This window comes from Vicugna pacos, chromosome 10 (assembly GCF_048564905.1).
Source record: "Vicugna pacos chromosome 10, VicPac4, whole genome shotgun sequence".
NCBI lineage: Eukaryota > Metazoa > Chordata > Mammalia > Artiodactyla > Camelidae > Vicugna > Vicugna pacos.
Genome location: NC_132996.1, coordinates 41,234,946 through 41,262,701, shown reverse-complemented (window position 1 = coordinate 41,262,701; position 27,756 = coordinate 41,234,946). Strand labels below are relative to the sequence as shown.

General features: G+C 46.4%; 1 protein-coding gene and 1 long non-coding RNA gene across 2 annotated transcripts in view; one reads left to right on the top strand and one right to left on the bottom strand.

The window, feature by feature from the left end:
- Positions 1-11,133, bottom strand: part of LOC140698744 (uncharacterized) — a 124,630-nt gene extending 113,497 nt beyond the window's left edge. The window contains exons 1-2 of the long non-coding RNA XR_012076630.1: positions 11,029-11,133; positions 10,515-10,652 (exon numbers count right to left, since the gene is read on the bottom strand). This is a non-coding gene — a long non-coding RNA (uncharacterized lncRNA). The remainder of the gene's footprint in view (positions 1-10,514; positions 10,653-11,028) is intronic.
- Positions 7,247-12,056, top strand: DBX1 (developing brain homeobox 1). The gene is made up of 4 exons (XM_006209282.3): positions 7,247-7,905; positions 8,540-8,641; positions 10,537-10,739; positions 11,156-12,056. Exons 1-4 carry the CDS (start codon positions 7,539-7,541, stop codon positions 11,513-11,515), a joined length of 1,032 nt encoding a protein of 343 aa, XP_006209344.1. The 5' UTR covers positions 7,247-7,538; the 3' UTR covers positions 11,516-12,056.
- The last annotated feature ends 15,700 nt before the right edge of the window (positions 12,057-27,756 follow it).

Sequence of the window (27,756 nt, the reverse complement as noted above, 5' to 3'; positions counted from 1 at the left end):
TGGACCATAAGTGGCTATTTGGAAGCAGAGGGTATGGATGGATCTTGGATATATGGACTGGGCGTCCACACTCTTGGGTGCATGGTCCTGCGTGGTGTAGGATAGAGTCAGAGTGGGAAGTGAAGTAGGGTGGGCCACAGGCTTCCATCTATAGTTTTGTCTCAGGCCTCAAAAAAGTCAGGGGAAATCTGTAAGAAGATGTTGTTAGGAGTGGACAGAAGGCCAAGAGAAGGTCCTTTTGAACTGAGCACAATTTGAAAGAACCGGTGGCAAAGAGGATACTGAAGCTATAGACAGAGAGAATGATGAAAACAAGGCCCCTGTATCAGTCAGAAGTTCAGCAGCAAACATTTCAAATGAAGAAACCACTTACAGAAGTGCGGGCAGGGTTAAGGGAATAAGCAAGGGGTGTTAATGCACCCCGAGACTAGCAACAGCGGGAAGCTGTTATATCCGCCCTATCCCTAGGCCCCCAGAGGTCAGCAGGCTGGGAATCCAATGCTGCCAGGGCCCAGCGAGCTTGGGAGCCTCAGCTGCAGTTACTGAAATGCAAAAGCAAGAAGGGAGTGGAGGAGGAAATACCTACAAGCTTTCTCTCTTCCCATCCTTCCCATCCTTGAGTTGGTGCCATTGTCTCCTACCCCCTGAAACCACCTGGAAGAAACCAGCCAGCGAAGTGTCCTGGGGTCGGTGCATTTCCCTAGATGCATTTAGCTAGTCTCTTGGGCAAAAGCAGGGGGAGAAGGGGTAGGAGGTAGATTTGGAGGGGCAAACAGAGATTAAATAACCAATACCGTCCCCAGGGAGACTCAGGGGAGATGGAAGGAGAATGGAGAGTAAGCTGGTAGGAAGGAAAGTGAAGGCATTTCTGTCCGATGACCACCTTTTTCTCCTCGCAGTTGGAGGGGAAAGTTGATAGAGGTGAGGGTGAGCAGGCTGGGGAATGTCTTGATTTTCCTCCTGCAGCTGGCAGCTGGCGGTTAGTCTTAAGGTCTTTGTGCGGTATGGGTATCACCTTGAAATAAGGCTGTTTTCCCCCATTCCTTCCCACATCCTCGTATGCCTCCCTCCCTCTTCCCTACACTCACTGAGCAGAACTGCAGAGCAGGTAAAAGTCTTCGGGGGTCTATTCCTTCTTTCTTTCCTGAAATAACCCCTAAGCCCACCTCAGCCTCAGGTAAACAAACCTCCAGCAACTTAGAGCCCCACATACTTCAGAATATTTTCCTCTCAAGTATTGACTTGTGGTTCCAAACAGCCTCTCTCTCTGACAGGTCCCTCCTCTGACCAAATCAAGACTCCCTCACATCTGGATCTATTTCACTTTACTGTGTGTCTTTGGGGAAACTCCCTACCTGTTAGACAAAAAATAATTTTTTAACTAAATTTCACTGCATTATAAAGAACTAGTAGTCTTATCTTGAATCCTCTATGGGCACCTGGATTAGAAAAACACCTCTTTGTCCCCAAACAGCAATTTCTAAATTTCAAAGATGACCTGAAGAATTTGGAATATTTAGCCAAGGATGTTCCCCCCCTCCCCCAGTTCCCACCTTCTCCAACCAACTGGCCTTAGATCTTCAAATGATTCCTCTTCCTTCTATGTTTGAAAACACAACATCTGGTTTTTTAATGTGAAATAAAAAGAAAGAAAAAGGAAAAGTGAAGCAAGATTCTGGTTTAGAAAAGAATCTCAGTCCATAGAAAAAAGTCTTTTTCCCTTGCAGACTTTTAAATGTTGGGCAAGATTAAGGTTTAATATGAAGACAATAGGTGACCAGGAGACAGCTTGAAAGATTGGTACAAACCTGGTAGCACCAACTTCTTACACCCACTCCACATAAACAAGACCAGTCTTCTCAGAGTCCTCTGTTCTGGGAGTGTGTGTGGTGGTGGGAGGGGGCGATGGGCACGTGTTCATTTCTCCAGAATCTGCCACCCAACTCCCTAGACCACCAACTCCCCTGGGGGCCACCTTCACCTCAGCACAAAATCGACCTTATTAAGAGGCACCTGCTCTCCATCCCAGAGTTCTGGAAGACCAGAAAAAAGTCAGAATGGCTTTCATATTTTCTCTCGTATTTCTCCTGTCCATCCTCAAAAGTGGCCCTTCCAGGACCAGAGAAAGATTCCATATGGTTTCCTACCCAGCGCCCATCAGCCAACTTTACCTTCCTTTCAGTTTCTTTATCTGGAAAGACTCTGGGACAGGAAATCAACAGTTCCAGTTTGAGGTGAAGGGAAGTGGAGGGAAAAAAGCTGGGGCCTGGGCAAGTGAGGAAGGAGAACACTGTGGGGCTTCATGAAGTAATTAAAAAGGCTCAAAGGTGATGCCCAGGACCAGGGGAGCAAGCCAGGGAGGGTTACCTCCTGTTTTACACCTGTTGTTGGGCCACATCTCTTTGAGGGACTGGGACGGAAGAGGAGTTCCGCGCAGGAGGGATGTGGAACCGAATGTGAGGGCCAAAGGGCTCCTGGTGGATCTAAGACCTGAGATGCAGAAGCCGAGTCTATCTGCCCTGAAGCCTCCAGCTCACCCGACGCTTCTTCCCTCCACTCAGGGCTTGTTCCTCATACCTGGAGAAGCAGTCTTTTGGGTCTGCAGCAGGGACCAGAAGCTGGGAGCTGGTGGGTTGGGGCCCCGTAGTGGGGTGAAAAAGAACTGAGACTTTTTAAACCTTAGAAGGTCAGACCTAAAAGAGCCCTTAGAGAGCTCTTTTGGGCAATCCCTTGTTCCCCACACAGGGACACTGAATTTCCCCAGAGACACACAGTAAATGAAATGGATCCAAATATGAGCTAAAAGACTATTTAACCCCGCAGTCTGCAGAGGGCCGGTTGGTTAATCAAGGAAAAGCAAAAGGTAATTCACTTGTAAGGAGAGAGACAAGGGGGAAACATCAGCTTTGAAAGGAAGCATTATAAAACTGATTTCCCAGACAAAGGAGGTGGGAGTGATGGAGAGAAAAAGCCTTTAAGGCACGGCTCACCAAAATTTAATTTTGATTGTCTTGAATGGTCTCAGATTGCCTTTGCCAATGTCTCACAGAGCTAATGTCGCTGGGCCACAGGGTCCAAGCAGCGAGTTAAAGTTAACTCCCACCACATTGGGCCTGCGCACATCGCTGCTCTACAGAGAACCTCTTTCTCTGAGTTAAAAAAAAAAAAAAAAGAGGGAGGGGGAAAAAGAAAACACAAAAAACCCACAAAAAAACACAACACACAGTTAACCACCTGTCAGGACTGAGGATACAATGAGGCTCTCTGAAAAAGAGCTTTTCATGCATGCGTAATATATTTGTTCAGCTATTCACTTAATGAAGCTGATAAATGTGGTGCAAGACAATAGTCAAGTTAATCTATTTAGTAAAATGTTTTTGAGACTTTCAGGCTACGTTAAGGAGGGGAGCGTTCAGCGACATTTTCATTTAAATGCGCTCATCTCCCCTCTTAGGCTGCACAAGGGGGTTCAGGCAATCTATGTGAATATAATTTCTTATAAATGTGTCTTTAATGGGTTTAATTCACCCTTGCCAGCTGTTTTGGGGGCTATTTTGTAAGAGCAAAACAAACGTTTCAGGCTTGGAAAGCTAGTTAAAATTAGTTTCGGTCAGCGAGGCCAAGCTATATTTCCTGCAAACCATCTGCTTGATTGGCACAATAGAAGGATTTTCAAGGAAAAAGGGGGAGAGTGAGTGTGAAAGGAATGAGGGGTGGGGGAGACGCTCGAAAGGGCTGGGGCGGCCGGTAGCTCCTTGTGGCCTATTCTGAAGGTGAACCCCTTAGAGGTGTCTTAATAGAGCGGCTTGCCGAAAGAGCTGGGGCGGTAGGAAAGCCCTTTCAGCCCGCTGAGCCTCACTGCCCTCCTCCTTTGCCTCGCCGAGCAGCTCCCTCTTTTTCGCCGGGACCGCCGAAGCCAGCCGGCGGGCGCTGTTTCCGCGACGCCGCCCGGCATCCTGCCAAGCTTGCAAAGCGCTCTCTATTGGCAGCTCCGGTAGGGAGCGCTGCGGCCCGGGGATTTGAACCCTTGCAGTGCGACCTTGGGAATCCCAACCTTCCTAACTTGAGCTCGTTAGCTTTTCGGAGGGCGGGGGATCTCAAATCACGCTCTCCTTTGCAGGCCCTTCGCCTCCCCACGGGTGGCCTGCGCTTCCCCTGGGCAGGAGCTCGGGGCTCGACCCACACGGGAGAGGGCACGCGATGAAGAGATCCCGGCGCTTGGAGCGGGGACCCGCCCGCTCTCTGCTGCCCCGGGGGAAAGCAAGCCCAGAACGCGTTCCAGAAGCCCTTCCTGCCCTCCCAGGAAGGCCCCGGGAGCCCTGGCCGCCCCTGCGGCGGCCTCCCCCAGCGAGCAGTCGCGCCCGCGGCACAGGCGAGGACCTTCACCCCAACCCGGGCCTCCGAGTCTCTCTTCTCCCCTCCTGTCTTCTTTTCCTTTGAAAAAGAAATAGGCAGAAAGCCTCGCTCTGGGAGAGAGGACGCGAGTGACTTCTCCGAAATAAACTTGAAGATAACGACATTACAATGAATGGCAGGACGCACAAAACCCCATGGGCCCAGGTCAAACGGCATTAGTCACAGGTCTTAGCCGCAGCAGCCGCGCCGCGCAGCCCCTTAGGCTGTGGCGGGGTTTGAAAAGACGCGTTCAAGGAGATCACTTAAAGTAAGATCCTTTCGTTCGATTTCTTGCTTCCCTAGGATTTATTTTGCCTTTTCACGGGCGGCCCAGCCCTTGCCTCCGCCCTCACTTTTCCTCTTTGGTGCCTTAGGGAAGCTTTTGGAGGCTATGGAGATGGACTGCTGGAAGCCAAGTCCACGTGGATCGCAGCAAGGGGTTGACCCACCTTCCAAAAAATGTCAGACCCCCTTTTTAAAAAAAAGAAAAGTTAGCAGCAGTTAGTCTCTAGTGAGGCAGAATGGCCGGTGTGTGTGTGTGTGTGTGTGTGTGTGTGTGTGTGTGTGTGTATGTGTAAGAGGAGGGGCATGGAGGGTGTCAATGGGCAAGCTAATAAGTGTAAAAACTACACCCAGGGAAATACCTCAGCAGGAGAGAAGGTCTAGGGAAGGGGGGGCGTTAGGAAGGCCCTGGACTAACTTTGAGTTCATATCACCCCTCAAAATAAAGCCCTGCAAACGGAGGCTCTCTTCTGAAATTCCCGGTAGACTGGGCAAGCGCTTCCTTGATGGGAAACACAACATCTTTAGTCCCGGCTTTCCTCCTTCTGGCAACTGGCAACCGCTCCCAGAAGCGGGGTATGGAAGGAAAGCAGGAGGGAACAGAGGAGTAAGTGGAGGAGAAGGAGGAAGAGAAGGAAGAAGCGGAGAAAAAGAAGAAAAGAGAAGGAGGGAGAAATTGCAAAACCAGAGCCGGTCCTCCTGCTTCCAGAAAGCGGTTGGTGGGCAGGAGTTTTGGGGAATGAAAACTTTGTGGCAAGGTGAAAGCGCAGGTGTTCAAACACTTTAGACTTTTTCTCCCCTATTTTGTCACAAAACTTCAAAAAGAGGAACACTTGAAGTTCTTCAAAGATCTCTCTTCCATTTCCAGGGGACCCCAGTTAACTTCAGCAACGCATTCCCCATATTTAAATAGCCTCTTATTTAAAAGTTGCTCCTTGCCTTAATGGTTTTCCACCCCCTGCTGCCCCGAACGCCTTCCTAAACAGTCTTGGGCTCAGAAGTTCTGTACTTGCGTCATCCTAGAGCATTAATTCGGCTTCAGAGCTCGGCCCTAAATAACTTTTTAATTTGAATCAAGGGAGAGCTTTAGCGGGCTCCGTTTCTGGTTTAATGTGATATAAATCGCAGATGCACTTTTATTGAATGGTTAAAGCAGCGACATGGAGATCATCAACACAAAACACCCTGAACAAAACCATCGAGAGAAATAAAGCTGGTTAATAAGATTTTTGAGAAAGCTTTGTGTTAAAAAGCAAAAAGGAAAACCAGCTGAAGGTGACAGTTAGTTCATGGTTAATAGGATCAGGGCGGCCTGGCGGGGCTGCACGCTTCTCTTTGGGGAGGTTCAGCTACACCAAAGAAATGAATGGGACGTTTAACACATCTGTTATCTAGCCGGGCAGAGAAACTGGGAATTGAGGCTCAGCACCACTCCAGCCCCAAACCAGAGGAAAGTGAAGTCTTGTCTATAGGAAGATTCTCATTTGAAGCGCCAAATTAAGAATAGTCTTTCCTGATGCGGACCATATTTTGGGGAACCGCCTCTTTCGCACTGTTCTCACTTGTTCATGTATTGCAGGTGGTTAAGAAGCAGCAAACCTTTGGCCAGATAAATGCGTAGGGCTCTCTCAGGACGAATCCCAGTCTTAGCTGTTGTGTCTTTAAAAGTCCAGGCTGTGAATTTCAACTGAAACTGCCGAGGGCTCCTTGAGGTTGGAAAAGGGCCAGCGCAGCACCCAAAGCCTTCAGGTCGCCTTGCCTGAGGCAGCTACCGACAGAGGTAAGCCCCTGCCATAGGAATCCTGCCGCCTTACCCCGTTGCGAAGCTGCCCTCTGCTCATCCCCATAGTGAGCTGTGGATCGTTCCACAGTGACACTTCTTCTAAAGACCCGTCGCTGAAAATCGTTTTCAAAGTCGCTGGGAGTTGGCAGTAGAGTCATATTACTGTTCAGGTGTCCACCAACTCTCTCAAACTCAATTAGTTTCCCAACATAAAATAACTCATATCAAGACCTCCCCTCTCCACCCCTACGGTCGCACATCCAATAGCCCCAAAGCATCAATTTCAAGTCTGAGTTGTTAGAAAGGCACTCTCCTACACCACATTTATTTAACCCACCCCTCGCATCTACTTTTTGCCTCAGCTGGAGTAATGTATAGGGCAGAGACTGAAAAGGGAGTATATTTTCATGTTCACTGACTTGAAATTTTCCATTGCCCTTCCCACAAGGGGGGAGGGTTATTGTACTGATTGCCTGGAGATGTATTTCTATGAATATTTATTGATTTATTTTCCAGGCTCAGCAGGGGAGCTGCAAATAAATTTAGTGCGTTCTTTAAATAATTCCTTTTCTATGAGGCAAGATGTCATCTGAAACTTCTAAATAGGCATTTAATTAGCCCCGGTGTTGCTTTGGAACAAAAACTCCCGGCGGGAGCTTTGGGGGCGCACTGTATTGCAAAGAGGCGGTCGATATGCAGAATTGATGCGCGCCAGCCTTTGTTGCCGGCCCATTGTGCGGGCCATGCTTATGAAGACTAATCCAATCATAAATTGCACCCCTGCGCCAATCAGAGCGCCCAGAGCCTCCGGCGAATGAAGCTCGAGTGGAGAACTTTGTTGAACTTCATTGTCAGAGCTGTCACTTTTCAAAGCGCTTTAACGGGCGGGCTACTATAAAACCATCACCTCGACGGGAGGACCAAGGAGGACTCGCAGACGCCCAAGAGGGATCGTTACTTGAAGACCTTTGCTAAGCCCAAGAGAGGGGGCATTGCGGGGGCGGGAGGGGCGGGAAGCCAGACATTTACCCTCTGGCCACTGGAAGAAGGGTTTTTTTCCGCCCGCCCCACTCCTAACATGATGTTCCCCGGCCTCCTCGCGCCCCCCGCCGGGTACCCCAGCCTCCTGCGCCCCACGCCCACCTTAACGCTGCCCCAATCCCTGCAGTCGGCATTTTCCGGCCACTCGAGCTTCCTGGTGGAGGATCTGATCCGCATCAGCCGACCTCCAGCCTACCTGCCCCGCAGCGTGCCCACCACCAGCATGTCGCCCCCTAGGCAGAGGGCCCCTGCGGCTCTCACAGACACCGGGGCCTCGGACCTGGGCTCCCCGGGCCCGGGCAGTCGGCGGGGCGGCTCACCGCAGACAGCTGCCTCCCCTGCCAGCGAGCCCACGTTTCTGAAGTTTGGAGTGAACGCCATCCTCTCCTCGGCGCCCAGAACTGGTAAGTGAGAGCTAAACGCTGAGAGCCTAAGTGCGGAGTCCTTCTGGCCTCAGTTTCCTATATGCAGCGGGTACCCATGCACACAGCGGCACACACACCTGTGCACGATCCCCGAGGCCCTGCGTCAAGTAGTGCAAAACTTAGGTCCAGAATTCCAGGAAGAAAAGCCTCACCCTCAGAATGAACGTGAATACCTGCAGTGTGAGAGCGCGCACAGTTCCCTGGCGCAGCGAAATTGAGCGCATTTCCCTGGGCGTCTGCGTTTGTGTCCTCTAGCTTCTGGGAGCCAGTTTTTTAAACCCAAGACAATACATTTACTAACTTTGCTAGTATTATGGATCTGCAATTCTTTTCTTCCCCTCCCCAGTCCTACCTATCTCATTAGTGCCTAGGATAACATTAGGGACAGGGGGCGACACTGAGGACTATTGGTTGGGGGAGGATTTCCACAGATGGAGACAGTGTTAGGAAAAGATTTATTTTATTCTGGCAGTGCATTGAGGAAGATGCTTTTGAAACCAGCCTAAGGGTTAATCATGTCATGTATTCAATACGATGTACAATAATCATGTATGTAATCACATTCCCTTTCTGTCTCCCTACTTCTTTTCCTCCTTCCCTCACTCCCTCCCAGAAACGTCCCCCGCCTTGCTCCAGAGTGTCCCTCCCAAGACCTTCACCTTTCCCTACTTTGAAGGCTCCTTCCAGCCTTTCATCAGATCTTCTTATTTCCCAGGTAGGTCTCATCCCCCTTCCTTTCACGAGGCTGGGCGGTGCACCAGCCCCAGCCCGTCGCTCCCTGCGAAGCCATATTTCTCCGTCCACCCCACGGGGTTACGCTCTGGTTCAGAGGTTGCGAGGCGTACAACATTCACGAATCCGTCGCGCCAATTTGATGCCCTATTTAGCACAAGCAGTGACTGCTTGACACTTTGCACCAATTCCCTGCTCTACAAATTAGCAGGAATTGTCATGGTCCCAATTTGAGGCGGTCCCCTTCCCGGCAAGGAGCTGTTGGCATCCCTTCACGCCGCCGTTTTCCCACAGAGTCAGTGCACTTGGCCACGATTCCCCACAAAGGTTTCAGCACCATGACCAATTGGTCAGCTCCTCCGGGCAGCCACACACAGACCAGCCCCTCGTCCCTCCGAGCCGTGGAGAGACACCTACCAGCCGGGGCTAATTTCTCTTTAAGACTCATTCAGGGCTTCGGCCTTTTCACAAGACCACATAGGGTGCCCTCTTGTGTGGGATGCCTGGGGTCGCCCAGGGGGAGGAGGACTAGATCCTCCCACAATCCCAATCTTCTATTTCCAACCTGATTTCCCAAACTCTTCTCATACCCTCCCCCCACCACTATACCGTTTTAAGGACCGTTGAGCTCGTAAAATAAGAGCCCATAATTGGGTCCCAGTCTAAAGGAGAAACACCTCAAACAGGTTCCACGAGGTTTTCATCCTGGAATCCCCATGGTGGCTCAAACTATGTCTCAAAAGCTCTGCAGTTGGTCAAGACTGAGAAGACAGAGGAACTCCTATAAAGGGAAGAGGGACTGGGTGGGGGATGGGATCCACAGCACTTCCAAATATCAGCGAAAGAAACACGCAATTGATTTCTGAAAGGGGAGAGAGAATTCACCAATGCCCCCCCGAACCACCATTCATGCTGCTGCTGCTAATGGAATTTGCTCCCTTTCTCCCCCATCTCAATGCCATAACAAAAACAACCCGAGCTTTATAAATAGCTTTTCATGTCCATTTAATGAAAATGATTCAGGGAAGAGAAGCCTCTGCCATCAGTATTCTCCCAATGGTCTTGGCCTGCAGTTGTGTTTAGTTTGAAAGTGTAAATCTCTTTTGTCCCAGTAATATATGGCTTTCGCTGCTTGTCCTCAGTCTTTTTCTGTTAGTTCATTACTACACAATTACCATTCACGCTTCATTAGAGTCTCTGTTTCTTTTGGGGTTTTTTTCTCCCTTAAAGCAAAACTCTCCCCCCCTTTTATCATGCCAATACCCATTGGGAAGCGGTCAATGTGCTAATTAGCTGCCACTTTTCATGTATCGGGCCACATTTTGTGGGGGAAGGGAGGAAAGATTAATATAGAAAAGATGAATACTGATTGGATTTTTCAAATAATAAAAAATCCAAAGCGGATTTTCTCCTATCAAATCAGTAAAGCACCTCATTTTCATCTAAAGAATGCAAAAGCTATCAACGTGCTAAAAGCGTGGAGGGGAAACCCAGTGGCCTCGGCTGGATATTTTATTTTTACTTTTGTACTTATTTTTTTCTGTTGCTATTTTACTGACGCACGCAGGTTTGTTTCCCTGAGACCGCTGAATGGAAAAAACCCAAACAGGCTATTGTGGGGGCTGTTTTCTGTTTCCCTGGTTTTACCTAATCCGGGTTTGCACGGTTGAAAGGGAAAGTTATTTGGGCGGAAAGCGCCTTTCACTCTCTCAGGTTTGTAGGTTCGTAGCCTATTCTCCAGAGGGAGAGAAAGGAGAGCTTTAAAAAGATGAAGGGATCAGAGAGAAAAACGCAAGGAGGCCACAGTGGAGGGTCGGACGCCACCGGCCCCAGCGGGATACCGCCCACTCACTCACCTCCCACCCCTGGCCTCCGCAGCGTCCTCCAGCGTCGTTCCCATCCCGGGGACCTTCTCCTGGCCGCTGGCCGCCCGCGGCAAGCCTCGCCGGGGCATGCTGCGTCGAGCCGTGTTCTCTGATGTGCAACGCAAGGCGCTGGAGAAGATGTTCCAGAAACAAAAGTACATCAGCAAGCCCGATCGCAAGAAGCTGGCGGCCAAGTTGGGCTTGAAAGACTCACAGGTGAAGGCACTATCCCCACAGCCCCCCCCCCCCCCCCCGCATCGTACAAATGGCAGGGTTCTCTGAAACTGCATAGGTCCCATTGTACAGATGGGGTAGCTCTAGAGAGGGAATAAGTGCCCGAGCCAGCTTCGCAGAGACCTCTCAGGAAAGCCCGCTTCTCTCGCGGGCTCAGAGCCCCCTACCCCCACCCCCGACCTGGGCCAGGGGCCCGAGGACGTGGCGAGAGGTGCGAGAAGCTGAGGTGGGGGTGGCGGCAGGGTAAGCGCCAAGTCCTAACCGAACTCACTTTACCGGGTGGGGAGCAGGCAAGGAGGGGAAGGACACAGCCTCCTTCCCGCTCTCTTGGGGCGGCTGGGGTAGAGGTGGGGTCTGCGCTAACCTCTGCGGCTCCCCTTTCACCCCTCTCGCCCCAGGTGAAAATTTGGTTCCAGAACCGACGCATGAAGTGGCGGAATTCCAAGGAACGCGAGCTCTTGTCTAGCGGGGGCTGCCGTGAGCAGACCCTTCCCACCAAACTCAATCCGCACCCAGACCTCAGTGACGTGGGTCAGAAGGGTCCTGGGGACGAAGAGGAGGAGGACGAGGGCCAGGGCAGCCCCCGCCACCGCCTGGTCTATCACGCGTCCCCCGACCCTCCGCACCTGCGGGACCCGCGGCTGCAAGGGCCGCTGCCCTCTTCGCCCGCGCACTCAGGCAGCCCTGACAAACCTTCGGACTTCTCCGACTCCGAGGAGGATGAGGAGGGTGCGGAGGAGGAGATCACCGTGTCTTAGAAGCCTTCCCGCGCCCGGTGTTACTGATTGATTATAAGTGCTTTGAAATTGAAGAGGTGGGATTCAGTGCGTGTTCACTTAGTCTCCTCTGCCCAGACGCTGCCGCGCCCTGCTGAGCATTTACCTCGTCTAGGGCACCTCGGTCCCTTCCATTGCCCCAAGTGACATTCCCTTTCCCCACAAAACACCTCCCAACAGCCACTCCACAGAAGTTTAGGTCTTGGTCCCAGCCTTAACTTTTCCACAGGGGCTCCTGTCTATCTTGTTTATTGCAAGCTATTTTAAACACAGTGAGGTGTTTACTCCCACAGCCTGCGTTTAACGGAGACAGGCTCCACTGGTCTGCAGCAGCAGCAGCAACCCTGGAAGATAGGAGACCCTTTATGAAGTTGGAAACCGAGTTAGGAGTCACAATATCAAGCATCTAACTTCAGGACCCCTGACTTCCTAGATTCCATCCCCCTCCCTATCTGAGGTAGCAAAGGCCTCCTACCCAACTCCAGACTCTTCCCCATAGCAGTGTCCTTAGAAAGCTCAAGAATTTCAAAAAGAAAAAAAAAAAAACCTATCTGTGCCTTTTGGTCTAAGGTACCACGTAATAATGAGTCTTTTCTAAGTGTCATATTCCAAAAGCTCTCTGGGAAAAAGAAGCGAGTTCTCTAAATGGGAGGAGGAAGAGTCAGTCTCTGTATGTGCATTAAAAAAATTTTTTTTAACTATTTCTGCATTCATAGCCTATGCACTAAGCACTCTACCTTGTGCCCCTTTATTATTTCTGGAGAGGTTTCACTGAGCACTGGGCATGATATGAACAGAAAGAAACCTACAAGCCTCTTTGATTTTTTTTTTCATGGAACTTTGCTGTCTTTGCACAGCTTTTATGAACTGTACATTATTTTGTACACAGGTATGGATATTTTATACCAAGGTTATTGTGAATGATATAAAGGACTGACTAGATTTCCTTCTCTCTTTTTTGCAATGGTTTTTAAACTTTAAAAAGGTAGCTGTTTAATTGCATAACTTATAAAGAAATACTTATTTTGTATTTTTACTATGTACAGATTTATATATATATATGTATGTATGTATCAAATGAACAAATGCTAAATAAAAAGTAGAATGGACACAATGGTCAAGTGATATCCCTAACTCACGGAATGTTAGAGCTATTCTAGTTCAAGGAATGGAGCTATTCTAGTTTAAGAGCTACTGGAATTCACAGAAGGCATATGTCTAAAGCACCCAACTAGTTAGCGGCCAAGCTGGAACTAGAACCCATCTGACTCTCAGGTCAGTCCCTTTTCTGCTTCCCTGTATCCTAAGAAAGCCACATTTGCTATGGTTACAAGTAAAATAGCTCCAGTAAAGCGATACGGACAAGCTGAGTGTGCATCCTGCTTCCCTAATCTAAGGACTGAAATGATGGATTGAAAGAAATCAATGAAAGTCAATTTTAGTGGTTCAAATTTGCAATGATTTTTCTTTCCTTCCTTGAAGGCATATTTTCTAGTCTCCAGGGAAGCTCAAAGTTGGTTTTGACTTTTGCATCTGAACTGATATTATTAGGAATGCCATCTACAGGAAGGGCTTGGGAGCCAGGGACAGACTCTGGGGCTCCCGAGTCAAACTAAAGTTCTTTAAGGACTAACTTACAGCAAAAATGATTTATTTGACCAGCAACGAGTAAAGAATATCAGGTTAGAACTCTGGCAGGGACTTTGTGCCCTTTAAGAGATTGGTCTCTGCTGCATCAGCCACACAGACACACATTTGTTTATTATCCTAACCCACACCCCAACAGTCAGGGGAAAAACGTTGTCAAGCTTACATTTCAGTTGTTTGTATTTTACTTGAAATTTGAATATATTCTATTCTTAAATCTCTTTTCAAATAACACAAAGCCCCCTCCATGATAAGGTTCTGAAATCCTCCCCTGCTGAGCCCATTCCTGACATTGGAAATCACTGTTCTCATTGTTTATACGGTCATGGGAATTTGGGGAAAAACGATCTTTATTATCAATTATTTAATTCAAGAAATCTCCCACATCCCCCCCTCAATACATATGAAAGCATTAGCATGGTGTCCTGCATGATAGGCATACAGTCTTTCAGATAGGAAACCCGCTCTGCTCTGAGTGATTCAGGTTGTTTTCTCCTTCCCTCTGCTGTTGCCAGGAGGGATATCTAGGGATGGAATCCCGGCCAGAAGTGGCCCACTTTTTCTCTCTACCAGCTCAAGCCTGCAGTTATTACTTACAGTCAAGAACTATTTTCAGGCAAGGGGATGGATCCATGCCTAAATCAAAGTACTCTGGTGGCACACCCCTGTGCACTGCAGCATTATTTACAGTAGTCAAGAAGTATTCACATTCACACCATTCCCATTATTCACAATAGCTTCCACAACCCAAATGTCTACTGATGGATGAGTGGATAAAGAAAAAGTGGTATACAGACACACACAATGGAATATTACTTAGCCTTAAAAAGGAAAGAAATCCTGTCAGACATTCATTCATGTCACATTCATGTCAACAAGAATAAACTTTGAGGACATTATGCTGAGTGAAATAAGCTAGTAATGAAAAGGCAAATACTATATGATTGCATTTATATGAGGTATCTAACGTAGTGAAACTCATAGAAAGAGAAAGAATATGGTTGCCAAGGGCCAAGTTCAGGGGGAAATAGGGAGTTGTTCATTGGGTACAGAATTTCAGTTTTACAAGATGAAAAAGTTCTAGAGATCAGTTGAGCAACAATGTGAATATAGTTAACACTACTGAACTGCAAATTTAAAATGGTTAAGATGGTAAATTTCATGTTTTTTTAACCTCAATTTTAAAAAATAAAATAAATTGGAAAAATAATTTAGATATTAGAAGATTTGAAAATTCAGTAATGGTCAAAATTATGGCAGGCAAGTGAAAACTCTGAGGTAAGCAATATTATCATAAGACAACATAAAATTCAAAGCAAGATGTGTTATATGATGTAAATGAAGGTATTTTTCTACATTAATAAAAGTTAAGAAAACCCAGAAAAGGAAAAAATACTCTGGAGATTTAAAATAAAAAAGTATACTACTCCCCTATATTCACAAAGATTTACTTCTTGAGAATTTCAAACGGCACATTGAGGCTCATTTCAGTGCCTCTTTTAGCTGAGCATCACAAGGGTGAGGGCCATGTCTGTATACATACTGTTTCCCTAGTGTCATGCATTGTCCCTAACACGTATTAAGTGTTTGATGTGTGTTGTATAAATAAATAAAAGGAGGGACAGAGTCTGGACCATAGGTCTGAGGGCTCTAAATCTTTCAAATGAGCCGAAGGATTACTTAGGCTTATAATAAAGAAAAAGGAAAAGACTAAATTAACTGGTCAGATGTGTTGTTAAAAACCTAATCAATTACTGTAGTCGAAAAGACTGAAATAGTTATAACTACAAGCTGAAGAATAATAAATACTAAAAGAAAGAATTTTTATCGAGCACCTATTATGTGGCAGGCAGGCATTCTGCAGGGTGCCTTACACATCAGTGCTGCTCAAACTTTAATGAGCATAAGATCACCTGGGAATCTTACAAAAATGCAGATCATGATCCAGAGCTCTGGGTATTCAGCACTGTTAACCCCCTGTTGGTCCACAGAACATTCTTTAATTAGCAAAGATTTACATGGAGTTTTACCCTCACCCTCTAAGGTAGATATTATCCCCATGTTACAGATGGAAAAACTGAGGCTAGGAGTTTTGGTTATTTCCCAGTGCTTATCTCAGCCAGAATTCAAATTCAGGCTCAAATACACCATCTTGCTTACTTGACTAAACTGGTAAAAACCCATTTAATCAAACTCCAACCAATAGAGCTTTATGTTTTTTAATATTCTGAAGTTATGAGGGGAAAAAAATCAATGGCTATTTAAAAATCTTTCTGATCCACCTAAATGTCTCACTGTACCACTTGTCCTCCTTGTGGTCTAAACCAGTGATCCTCAAACTGAGATGTACAAACCTCCTTTCTACTACTAAACATCACTGAGTATCTGGGTGGGGAATAGCTCAGTGGTAGAGTGTGTGCTTAGCATGCACGAGGTCCTGGGTTTAATCCCCAGTATCTGCACTTAAAAAAAAAAATCATAAAAATCATTGAGTATCTAAAAGACTTTTTGTTTCTGTGGGTTTTATCTATTGATATTTTTAGTATAAGAAATCAAGACTAAGAAAACATTTATATACTTATTACTTCCTTTTAAAACAATCCTATTAACTATCCATATAAATGCTGTATTTTATGAAAGAGAAGTATATGCTACAAAACAAAAAAGTCAGAAAGAAGAGTGGCACCACTTTACATTTCTGCAAACCTCTTTAATGACTGGCTTAATGGGAGACAGCTGGAGCCTCCTTATCTGTATCTACAGTCTGTTGTAATAGGAAAAAAATCTGGCTTCATGCAGATATGCAGTGAGGAGAAGAGGACTGTCTGTAGAGCCTTAGATGATTGTGGCTTTTCTTTGTTACAATAGCAAAACTTGACAAGCGGTAGTTTTTTTAAACGTTTGTAGCAATTTGGAATCTAAATTCCTATCGATGAGCTTTTCAACTCTATTACATTAAAGCCCATTGCTCTGTCTTGCATTTTGAATGGATGTTTTACTCATGTATAATTTTGTAACATGATGCTTTGGTCACTTGGAAAACAGTAGTTCACCGAGTAATGCAGATATTCTAAATGTTGACACTTTTCATATATTGTCAAACATTATATTTGTTAATATCATCAACCATCTCATCATAAGAGTCTTGAGAAGCTCTTAAGCTCATGGTGGCAGATAACAAGTTTTCCAAAATTTAAATTTTTATTTGAAAGCTTAAATTTTATGATGGGGACAAATGCGATCAGTTTTTCTTCAAGTGAAAGGCTCACTTCATTCATTTTTTGAGAAAGTGTTTACAGGATACTACCTGAAACCACAGTTTGTCTATCAGTCATTCTTTCAAGTAAAGATGGAATTTCATACAAAATGTGGCTAGTTCAATTACGTACATGCTTTTCCTTGAAATGCCCATCACATTTCAGGCTGCAGCAGAAGGGCTTTATGCACACTTCTCATCTCATTATACATAGTATTAGAAGGATTACAAATTAAATACTTAAGTGTTTAAATTTGATAACAATAATTTTCCCTGCCTCATCAAGTACATTCTTAAGTGATATTGACTGGCTGTGGGGAGGAGGCAGTAGAGAGGCATACATTGCTGGTAGGAATGTAGTTTGGTGCAGTCAGACATTTATTAAAAAATCCAAATGTGTTTGCGTAGATGTGTTGCAAGGGATAAAACAAGATCACAGTCTTTATAGTTTAAATGGCAAAAGTACTATTAGAGGAAGGTGCTTATTAAAAGCAAAAGTGAGGTTTCAATTCATTCTTTGTTAATCCAAGCAACAAAAGTGTGCACCCCACCCCCTGCCCAAGCTCGATGGGGTTGATGGTTCTATTATTTAACCCACTCATCCCTACTCTCCCGTCCAAGCCCCCACCATCAGGGTAATGCCTCCTGGAATTCTTTTTGGCACAAACATCTTGTTTTAGGACCATGTTTAGACTGTGATTAAAAGAGGATTATTTACACCACGTAGGCATCCAGTGTGAAAGGACAGGCCACCCCCTGCACTTTACTAAACTTTTCTGTAAATATCACACCCCAGCAATCACCAACAAACAAAGCAAAGCAGATCAAGGGGTGAGAAAGCTGAGTTTGTATTGTTCTTAGCAAAAAGTTTCATTTCAACTCCAGCTGCCACTAAACTCCTCATTCTTAAATCAAAAGGACTCGTTTACTGGGATTGATGATGTAAGTAGTGCTAAAGTTTGTATTCCAAGAAAACCCTCCTGTTAACGCTGTATAGTAAGAGGAAACGACCAGGAATGAATGGTTATTAATTGTTAACAAGGCTTTGGACAGACCGGTTTACAGAGGCCTATGTCACACACAGGATATTTGAGAAAGTAGTTTCTCATTCCAAGTTCTCACCTAAGTTTTCCTCGCCTCAACAGCGAATTAACTCCTCACATTTGTTCAGAATTTAAAACTTTTACCTTACCTCATCCCATTTGAGTTTCACATCGACCCCATGAGATCATCAGGAGCAGGTTTCATTTTCCCTGTGTTTCACATAGGCTCAGAAAAGTTGATGGATTTTCCCAACGTGGCACAGCCTGTAAGCAGTGAAGATGGTACTTGAACCAAAGTTTCTTAACTCTACAGCAGGGCTCTTCCATTTAACAGGAATTTACTGAGTGCCTTCTGTGTGGCTAGATCTCTGGTTGTTCCTGAGGATGGAGTGACACCTGAAACAAACACGGTCCTTGGTCCCAGGAGCTTACCATCCAGCAAGAGAGGAAGAGGCTGACCAAGTCGGTGAATAGATGCATATATAATTACAAATTGTCATAGGGCTATAAAGGAGGTAAACAGAATGCAGGGCTAGCCAGGCAGAGCCACTTTAAGGAGGTGACATTTTAGCAGAAGTCAGGTACCAGTAGGGCACTTATTGTGAAAAGGGTAATTCAGATGATTTATGACCAAGTCTGCAAAGGGCATGGTGATGGAGAAAGGAACTAAGAGATACAACGTGGTTAAAAAGAATAACAGCCTGCAACAGATGACTGGAGAAAGAGGCTGTGGTATATTTATACAATGGAATACTACTCAGTTATAAAAATGACAACATAACGCCATTTGCAGCAACATGGATGTCCCTGGAGAATGTCATTCTAAGTGAAGTAAGCTGGAAAGAGAAAGAAAAATACCATATGATGTCACTCATATGTGGAATCTAAAAATAAAAGAAGACAAATGAACTTAAATATAAAACAGAAACAGACTCACAGACATAGAATACACACTTGTGGTTGCCATGGGCGAGGGGGGTGGGAAGGGACAGACTGGAAGTTCGAGATTTGTAGATACTGACAGGTCTATGTAGAATAGATAAACAATTTTATACCGTACAGCACAGGGAAATATATTCAAGATCTTGTAGTAGCTCATGGTGAAAAAGAATATGAAAATGAATCTATGGATATTCATGTATGACTGAAAAATTGTGCTGCACACCAGAAATGACACAATATTATAAACTGACTATAACTCAACAAAAAAGTTAAAACAAACAAAGAAAAAGAGAATGACAGCCTGGACCAGATGGAGTTGGAGGAGGGCAGTGAGTCCCTCCCAGCTTTGTAGGGCTGTGAAAGGCCTTACATTTCATTCTATGCGGGACAGGAAAGCACAGAGTTTTAAGCACAGATTGACATGATTTGTATTTTTTTTTTTTAAATCATCCTGAGCATGAGGTGAAGAATGGATTGAAGAATGAATGGGTTCTGCCCTAGGCAGGAGTGGAAACAGGATGATCAGTTGACCACAGTTAGAAATCAGGGCGACCTGGACCAGGGAAGTGGCAGGGAGGGTGAAGAGGGGGTGAGGGCTGGAAGAAGGATGCACAGGTTGTAGGAATGGACTCATTGTGGGAAGTGAGGAGGACAGAGGAATGCACTGTGTTGTTCAGGAAAAAAAGCCAGCCTCATTTACAGAAAAGAAAAGATAAACTTGTTAAGAAAGATCATAAAGGGCATACAGCTTGAGTTAGGTTGATTTTGGGTGTAAGAGGAAACCCCAGATGACAACAGTTCACAACAACACGCCCATTGCTCTCCCGTATGTGGGTGCGGGGGTGGAACAGCATCTCGGGTCTTTTCGGCCTTCCCATCTCCCTTAATATGCAGCTCTGTGACACTGTGACTTATAATAAGAAATATGCATTTGGTCTTTGTCCCCCTTTCTGGCGCAGAGCTCCTAAAACCCTAGGAATTTCCTAAGTGATAAGAGAGATAAAGGTATCTTGATATCCATGGCAAACACCTTCCAAACACATCCGAGTTTATGTTAATGAGGTGACTTTGGGAAAGCACCAAGGCTGGGGGCTGCTGGCCAGGGGAACCAACCCTGTGATTAGAGGGTTGGAACTTTTAGCCCCCGCCCCACGTGTGGGGAGGGGAGAGGGACAATCATACCTCTGTAATGAAGCCTTCATAAAAGCCCAAGAGGTCGCGATTTGGAAAGCTTCCCAGTTGGTGAACACGTGCAGGTACTGGGACATGGCTCGGAAAGAGTGCAGGAGATCCTCGCCCCTTCCTACAAACTTGAAAGCTGACTGGCTGGTCTGGAACCTCTTCCATCTGGCTGGTCCTGAGTTCTATTCTTTTATAATAAATCGATAATCTAGTAAGTCAACTTGTTTCCTGAGCCTTGTGAACTGCTCTAGCAAGGTAATCGAAATCAGGGAGGGCCTGGTGGGAACCTCCAGTCTACAGCCGTTTGGTCAGAAGCACAAGCGACAACCTGCACTTGGAACTGGCATCTGAAGTCTTGGGTGGGGGTTGAGGCTTGACCTGGGGCAGCTGACACTCTCTCCAGGTGAGTAGTGTCAGCACTGAGTTGAACTGAAGACTCCCAGCTGGGGTCACAGAATTGCTCGGTGTGGGTCCCAGGTGGCAGCTGTGGTTCTGGCAACCAAACAGCAGGAAGGAGCAAAGAGAAGGAGCAGGGCATGTGTTTTCCTGTGAGGGGACGTCCCTGCATTGCACACACCAACTCCACCTTATCGAGAGCCAGAACTCAGTTGCAGAGCTACACAGAGCTGCACGGGAGGGAGATGTCATCGCTGAGCAAGGGCTCGCTGCCCCACATGCATAGAAGCCCAGAGTACAGCACCGGCTTTTGAGAAAATAAAGAACTTAATTGTGAGGTTGACTGGCAAGGAGACTGGAGACAGGGCTCAAATCTGTCTCGCCTACCCGGAGTTCTGGGGTGAAACTTAAGTGGTTAGGAGAATTTCAAACTTGGAAGCTAATAGGCTAGTCTGGAATCAGTCCATATATAGTAATCAAGCTACTGGGGCTGCCCGAAGCCAGATTTTCTTTATTGAAGGACTTCTTGCTTGGTAAAAGGGTCCGGTGGCAACATTTCCGTTCTTTGAGTTCCATGGACTGAAGATTCCTGGTTCCAGGGTTATCCTGGAGACACAGGTTCCCCTCTTACACACGTGCAGTGTTGTCTCTGTAAAATAACTCCAGGTTAGATTCATCCACAACCTGTTTTAAGGAAGCAAAACCAGGTTAAGCTGGTCAATGCCACACATGCTGTTTCAACGTAAGCTAACTTCTGGGTGATTCTATTACAGAAGATGAAGGGGAGAATGGATCAGCCTCTGCCCTACACAGTCCACGATGCCTCTGTGGGGAAGCAGGTGGCGGGCGATACAAAAGCATGGTTTATGTTCCTCTATGGTTATGCCTTTTTCATTTCTATCCTTTGGAAACATACTTGTGTATTATTTGCATACTTTTTTTTAAGCCAAAGAAGGGCTGGAGAAGGATGAGGAGGTGCTTGTGTTAGGACCCGGTGGAGTGGAGGCCACCTGCGAGGATGCAGGCCTAGGGGTGGGAGGAAAACCAGGAGACTGGTTATCGTAGAGGCAAAGAGGAGAAATGTTTCAAGAAGCAGGGGGATGCCAATTCTCCCAAAATTTCTAAAAAGAAAGTAAAGATGAGAACAGAAACTACCTGACTGGATAGAAATCATTGGGGACCCTGAGAAGACTGGTTTTATTTAAGAGGTGGGGGGCGGGGGGTGTAAGCAAATTGAAAGTGAATTGAAGACTAAATACCCCAGAAACAGAGCCAATCCAGGAAACCTTGAGGTTTGATAGAGGAGGCATTTCATGCAATGGAGAGAAAGGCTGCACTTCAATAAAGAATGTTGGGACACCTGTCTCTCCAAAATTATATGTACTTTTGATCCTGAGCTCACATTGTACGCAAAAATTCACATGAATTGAAAACCCAAAACCTAAATGTGAAATACAAATTTTTCAGATACTTAGGAAAATGCATCTTGTTGTAGATGCACAGAGATTTAGTAGACGTTTAAGGACTCGGACAGGATAATACCCAATTCTTGCCTCCAAAGAGGGAGGGAGGGAGTCGAGCCGGGTCAGGGGAGGGCGGGAGATGCAGTTTTACATCTGAAGGACACATGACAGTGTTAACATCTGTAAATCCTAGGTGGTCACAACAGACTTCTTTATACTGTGCTTTGAACTTTAAACATTTCTCAATGTCAAAAACATTAATAGGAGCAAATAGCAAGTGGAGCAAACGTCTAGGCGTGTCTTAGTCTGTCAGGCTGTTACCCAAAAATGCCACAGACTGGGTGGCTCATAAACAACCGAAATTTACTTCTCGTGGCCATGGAGGCTGGGAAGTCCAAGGTCAAGGCACCAGCAGAGGCAGGGCCCGATGGGGGGCCACGTCCTGGGATACAGTCACCGTGTCAAATGGAGGAGACGTCTTCCTCACCTGGGGGAGGAAGTAGGGGGCTCTGCTCTCCGGGCACTAGCCCCACTCATGAGGACTCCCCTCATGACCTCACCACCACCCAAAGACGCCAACTCCAAATACCATCACACTGGGGATTAGGTCTCCCCAGTGAATGAATTCAGATGAATTTGGCAGCAGCAGTTAAGGTGGGGGGACACTTTCAGCCTGTGGCTGCCAGTTTGTTTTTTTTTTAATGAAACGGCATAACATAGCATCAGACGGAATAGAAAATCTCAGTACGTTCCACGAGTAATGTTTTGTGAAGCGTTTATTTCAGTTTCGCACAAACACGATACGTGTGTTTGGCGACTGCGTGCAAGTGCATTGTGTGAGTGTGGGTGCTTGTGCGAGTGTGTGCTTGCACACTACCAGTGTGAGTGCCATGGGTTGCTTCATAAAATGTGTTTCTCACTATGGGTCACAGTCAAAAAAAGTCTGAAAGCCACTGGAGACGAGGATAGACATGTTTTTCAATCAGGTTGGCTGTAGAATAAAGCAGAGCAATGGACAGGAGTTGAAAAGGTATGTGTTGTAGAGGGAGGTTCTTGGCTTGTTTTTTAAGTCTGCAGATTCTGAAGCATGTTTGTGGGCTGATGAAAGATAAATCAAGAGAGAAGCAGGGTTTGATGATTAGGACCAGAGTAGGGGTGGGGGTGAAGGTGAGACGGGATGTGTGAGAGTGAGCGGTGTCAGGCAGACATCTGGCAGGCTCTGATGGGCACTCATTATATACATAGGTGTGTGTGTGATGGGGGGCTGGTTGGTGTGTAGATGACACAGAGGCAGACATGGGACACATCCTCACGCCCTGCACCCCGTGCCATGGCTAACAGTCTGTGTGATGTGATAAGGCAGCCACAGAGCAGGCAAACAGGCAGGCTGGACAGGGCTCTGACAACAGGTGCTTTTGGAGTTCAGGAAAAAGACAAGGCGTGGGAGTGATCCAGGCGGCGAAGCCGTCCCTGGGGGGATGAGCCTTGGGGGCAGGCTCCGGGAGAGGTGCGGAGCAGGGGCCAGGAGTAAGGAGGTATTGGGAAAATGAGACTTCCTGCAGAAGAGGAGTTGGAGGGATGGGGGAGTGGGTTATGATAAAGGGGAGTAGAGGAGAGATGGGAACACTGCTTTGGGATTCCAGTCTGGAGGTGGAGACTGGGATGCAAAGCTGGAGCTCTCTCATTCAAGGCCAAGATACAGGGAGACTGAGTAATAACATTTACACGTCGTGTAATACTTACTGGGTATCGTTCTACAAATAACACATTTATTTCCTAAGTTATTCCTCATAACAACATTACAAGGTAGGTTCTGTTTGATAAACTTATTTTACATTGACTGATAGTGAATCCGAGGCAAAAAGTGTTAAGAAATTTGCTGGAAGTCATGCAACTAGCAAGCGACAGAGAAAAGCTTCACACCTAAACAGCCTTGGTCCAGAGGTCATGCTCTTAACCATTACTAGTTTACCCATATCTGCTAGTTAGCTGCTTTATGGTGGATGGCACATGGGAGGTATTCAAGAAAGGATTAGAGCACAGAGGGAAGGAAGGGCATGATTTGGAAAATAATAAAAGAACCCCCCAATCTCTGTCCTGCTGCTATGCCTCAGATTTCTGCTCTTTGGTCTAATACCCATGAATCACTGGATGAGATGAGCACCTACTGTGCACAAAGCATGCTACTGAAGTCAGGTAAGGCATTGCCCATAAACCCTCAAATCAGCAGGCTTGTGTTACCTGCTTGAAAAGAGTAACAAGAGGAAGTTGGATCCAAACTTCTCTGATCTTGGATAAATTTTAAATTAAAATGTACTGTCAAAGAGGCAGTATGTTACATGAGAAAAGAAGACATGTAGCTCATGGTTCACGTCTTAGTTCTGTCACTTATTACTGTGTGTCCTTTAGCTAAAATTTTTCAGACCTCAGTATTTCCATAGTTAATTTGGCAGAATATTGGGAGGCGCCCAAGAGAAAGAGAGAGGAAAGAATATCAAAGTGCTTGATCGGCCCAAAATGACCACACTTTGATCCATCGGTTCGCTTTGACTAAGAACACACATTTATGTTGAAATAGGAAGAGAAACTAACAGAGACCAACAAGTCCCCAGGGAACTCACACAGAATGTGAGCTTTCCCGCACGACCGGAGGTTCGAGGCTTACCTTGTTATTTTTCTGTCCAGTATCTGGAATCAGCCACTTTTTCAAGAATCTCAGGTTTTCTTTTTTTCTTTTTTTTTAAATGGGACTGGTATTTAAAAAAAGAGGAAAAAAAAAGGACACTAATGAACTCATCTACAAAACAGAAATAGACTCACAGACATAGTAAACAATCTCATGGTTATCGGGGAAAGACAGTGGGAAGGGATAAGTTTGGGAATTTGAGATTTGCAAATGATAACCACTATATATAAAAATAGATGAAAAAATTTCTTCTGTATAGCACTGGGAACTATATTCAATATCTTATAATAAACTTTGATAAAAAGAATATGAAAACAAATATATGTGTATATATATGCGTGGCTAGGACATTATGCTGTACACCAGAAACTGACATATTGTAACTGACTATACTTCAATTTAAAAAAATAGTATTGGAGGTTACTACATCAATATCATGACCATCAGAACCCCTACAAGTAAACACAAGATTATATTCCACTAAATTATACAAAGTTCTGTCACCATTAGCTCAGGATGTGGTCTGGGACAGATTCCTTCCCCTCTCTGAGCCTCTGTTTCCTCCTCTAAGTGCAATGATGCCTTCTGGCCTAACCAGCAAGGTGGAGGTGCACTGCCGATGAGATTATGGACGCAAGTGTCTTGGCAGCTGCAAGTGGAGCTTGCCATGTGGCAGGGGAGACTCCAAGGTTTGAAATCTGACCAGCCCTGGGTTCACATTCTTACTTGGTCCCTGATGAGTGATACCTTGCACAAGTCCCTTAACCAGTCATTTGACAGAGTGGGGATGATCATACCAACCTCACCTGACCGTTAAGCAGATTACTTGAGCCCATGAAGGCAAATTACTTGATTTAACAAGATGCCAGACACATTAATTCCATTTGCTATTCTCTTTATAATGAATGCAGCTTTATGCTCCAAGCATGGGGTAGAAGGGAAAATACTACACTCACTCATATGCAACCCGCCCCCTCCCCTGCTTTTTTTAATGTGAGAGAAAAAGAAAGACATTTTGCCAAGAAAGTCATCCCCAGGCCAATGCAGAATTGGCATTGCTTGGGCTTTGCTGCCCCCTCGTGGTCACTGTGAGTAGACTCGGCTGACCATAATTGCAGCTAGTCCAATTTGTTCATTAAACAGACTGGGAAACCGTAGCCTTGAGAATAGGTGGGACTTCTCTGAAGGAGACTGCCAGGATGGGAGCCAGTAACCCGAGTCTCTAGACCCCAATACTCTTCCCATCATGCCCTGTTTTCAGTGATCCTGCCAGGCAAGAGAAGCTCCAAGGCCACCTGGACTCACCTGTCAACCAGGGAGGGGATTCCTCTGCTGCTGCTGTGTTAGGTGGTCTTCCAGCCATGCGCAGACTCCCACGGTGATGCGGTGCTCACTGTCTTATAAAGCAGCCTATTCCCTGTTCATGACCTGCAGGCAATTTCCCCTTGTCTGCATCCTCCAACCCATTCCACCGTCGAGGCTGAGCAGCTCCATCCTCTGCCACGGCACAGAGATCACACGGCCTGGGAAGTCAGAGCTGGGAGGACGATGGAGTAAGTACTTCACAGCATCTGGCACCCTATGGACGCATCGCCTCCCTGAATCCTGCAAGACAGGTGCGGTTAGCCTCATTTTACTGAAGAGGGGGTTGAGGTATAGGGAATGGGCATGAATCTGTCCAAGCTCACACACCAGTTAGTGTGGAGGTGGATGCAAAAGGTGGCCTCGATTTATGGCTTCGGGAACCTCAGTGTGCTCACGCTCAGGAGCATTCGCGGCTGTGCTGCGGCATTCACTGGGTGTGGTAGCCAGGTGGGCAGCCTGGGGTAGCGTTTATTTTTTAAAAACTTTGCTGTGAAGTATAACACTCACAGAAAAACGTGCCCAAAGATACACAGCTCGATGATCTATTGCAAAGCAGCTGCTTGTGAAATCACCACCCAAGTCACGAAACAGGACACTGTCAGCAGCCCAGAGCCTCTCAGCCTCCCTGACCGCTGCCCCTGCCATCTTTGCTTTTCTTTCTAGGTTTATGACCTACACATGTGCCCATGCCTAACACTAGTGTGAACTTTCTATAAACAAAATCACACATTCGGCATCCTTTTGTGTCCAGCTGCTTTCACTCAACAGTCATTCAATATCCACCCACAGGTACTTTCACTGCTGGAGACGCTGACATCACAATTTTACTTGTCATTCTACTGCCAATGGATGTGTAGATTGCTTCCAGGTTTTGCTATAATGAACATGGTAACTGCTATGAACATCTGTGTTCTTGTTTCTTGGTGGCATATATGTGCATGGCATGTGCATTTCTGTTTGGTATATAATTCTATTTGTTTCCCAGAACTGCTATAACTCAGTATTACAAACTGGGTGGCTTAAGACAACAGAAAGTTATTTTCTCACAGTTCTGGAGGCTAGAAGTCAGGAACTAAGATGTCAGCCAGGCTGTGCTCCTTCTGAGACTCTGGGTAGACTCCTTTCTTGTCTTTCCCCAGCTTCTGGTGGGAGCAAGGAGCATCAGTCCTTGGTGTTCCCTGGTTTGCAGCTGCACAGCTCCTGTCTGCCTGCATTTCGCACGGCACTCTTCCCTCATACCCTTGCCTTGTCTCCTTGTAAGGACACCAGTCACATAGCATTAAGGGTCACCCCACTCCAGTAGAACCCCATCTTAATGAATTACATCTGCAAATGCCCTATTTCTTAATAACGTCACATTAGAAGGTACTCAGGCGTTAGGACTTCAACATATGTTTTTAGAGAACGTAATTCAATTCATAATAACAAGACTGCAAATGCTGAGTTGTCTTATCAGATCCTGAGAAAAGACTTGAGTATAGATAGCTAGTCTATGCTGTGGTGTCAGCGAGCACTTTTGAGGCAAGTGAGGCTCCTGGACTACAAAATGTAAGGCAGACTCTCGCACCCGAGGTGCCTCGATGCACCAGCTCTGCATGAGGGAATAGACAAAGTGACAAGGAAGGGAGAAAGCCCATAAAGCGTTCCTTGATCACCACTGGGGGCAGCTGGGGTCAGTCCCACTGGGAAGCCTCTGAAGAGCTCTACAGAATGTGCCTCCCACTTGTCCCACAGAAGGATGGGAAAGCTGGGCGTTTGTCTGTGGACTACTGTATCTTGTAGGTTCTAGGTTGTCCTCAAGGGCGGCTCTGCACGTAGGCTGAGCATGCTTCTTGGCACCAGAGAGAGGTCTCAGACGGAGAGGCAGAGAGAGGCTGGTCCTTGCAGTGAGATGCTGGCGGCCAGCTGCCCACTGCAGGTTCGGGCTGGGGACTGAGGCATCGTCAGTGTCTGCTACAGGTCACGCCTTACAGTGCTCAGACCCCTCATTCAGCATGCCCAGCCCACTCTGCAATTGATGCTCCCGGGTGGTGGCTGGTCACAATCTTTACAGAAAGACTCAGAATGGGAGGGTTAGTGGAACAAGCGAGTCACCACTGCTCCGGCTGTTTCTCGGGTCATAGCTGACGTTTCCCACCACTGTTCCCAGTCCTCCCTTCTGTGTTACCCTCACCCTCGGCCTGCACGTCTCTAGGTCCAGATGCCAGACCTTCATTCCTAGTGAATCCAAGCAAGTACTTACC

What these genes read in the sequence shown, in the direction of transcription:
- DBX1 (XM_006209282.3), top strand. Translation starts at nt 7,539, where the DNA reads ATGATGTTCCCCGGCCTCCTCGCGCCCCCCGCCGGGTACCCCAGCCTC. An exon ending in CTCCTCGGCGCCCAGAACTG is followed by an intron (nt 7,906 to 8,539) that starts GTAAGTGAGAGC and finishes ACTCCCTCCCAG; the next exon opens with AAACGTCCCCCGCCTTGCTC. An exon ending in CAGATCTTCTTATTTCCCAG is followed by an intron (nt 8,642 to 10,536) that starts GTAGGTCTCATC and finishes TGGCCTCCGCAG; the next exon opens with CGTCCTCCAGCGTCGTTCCC.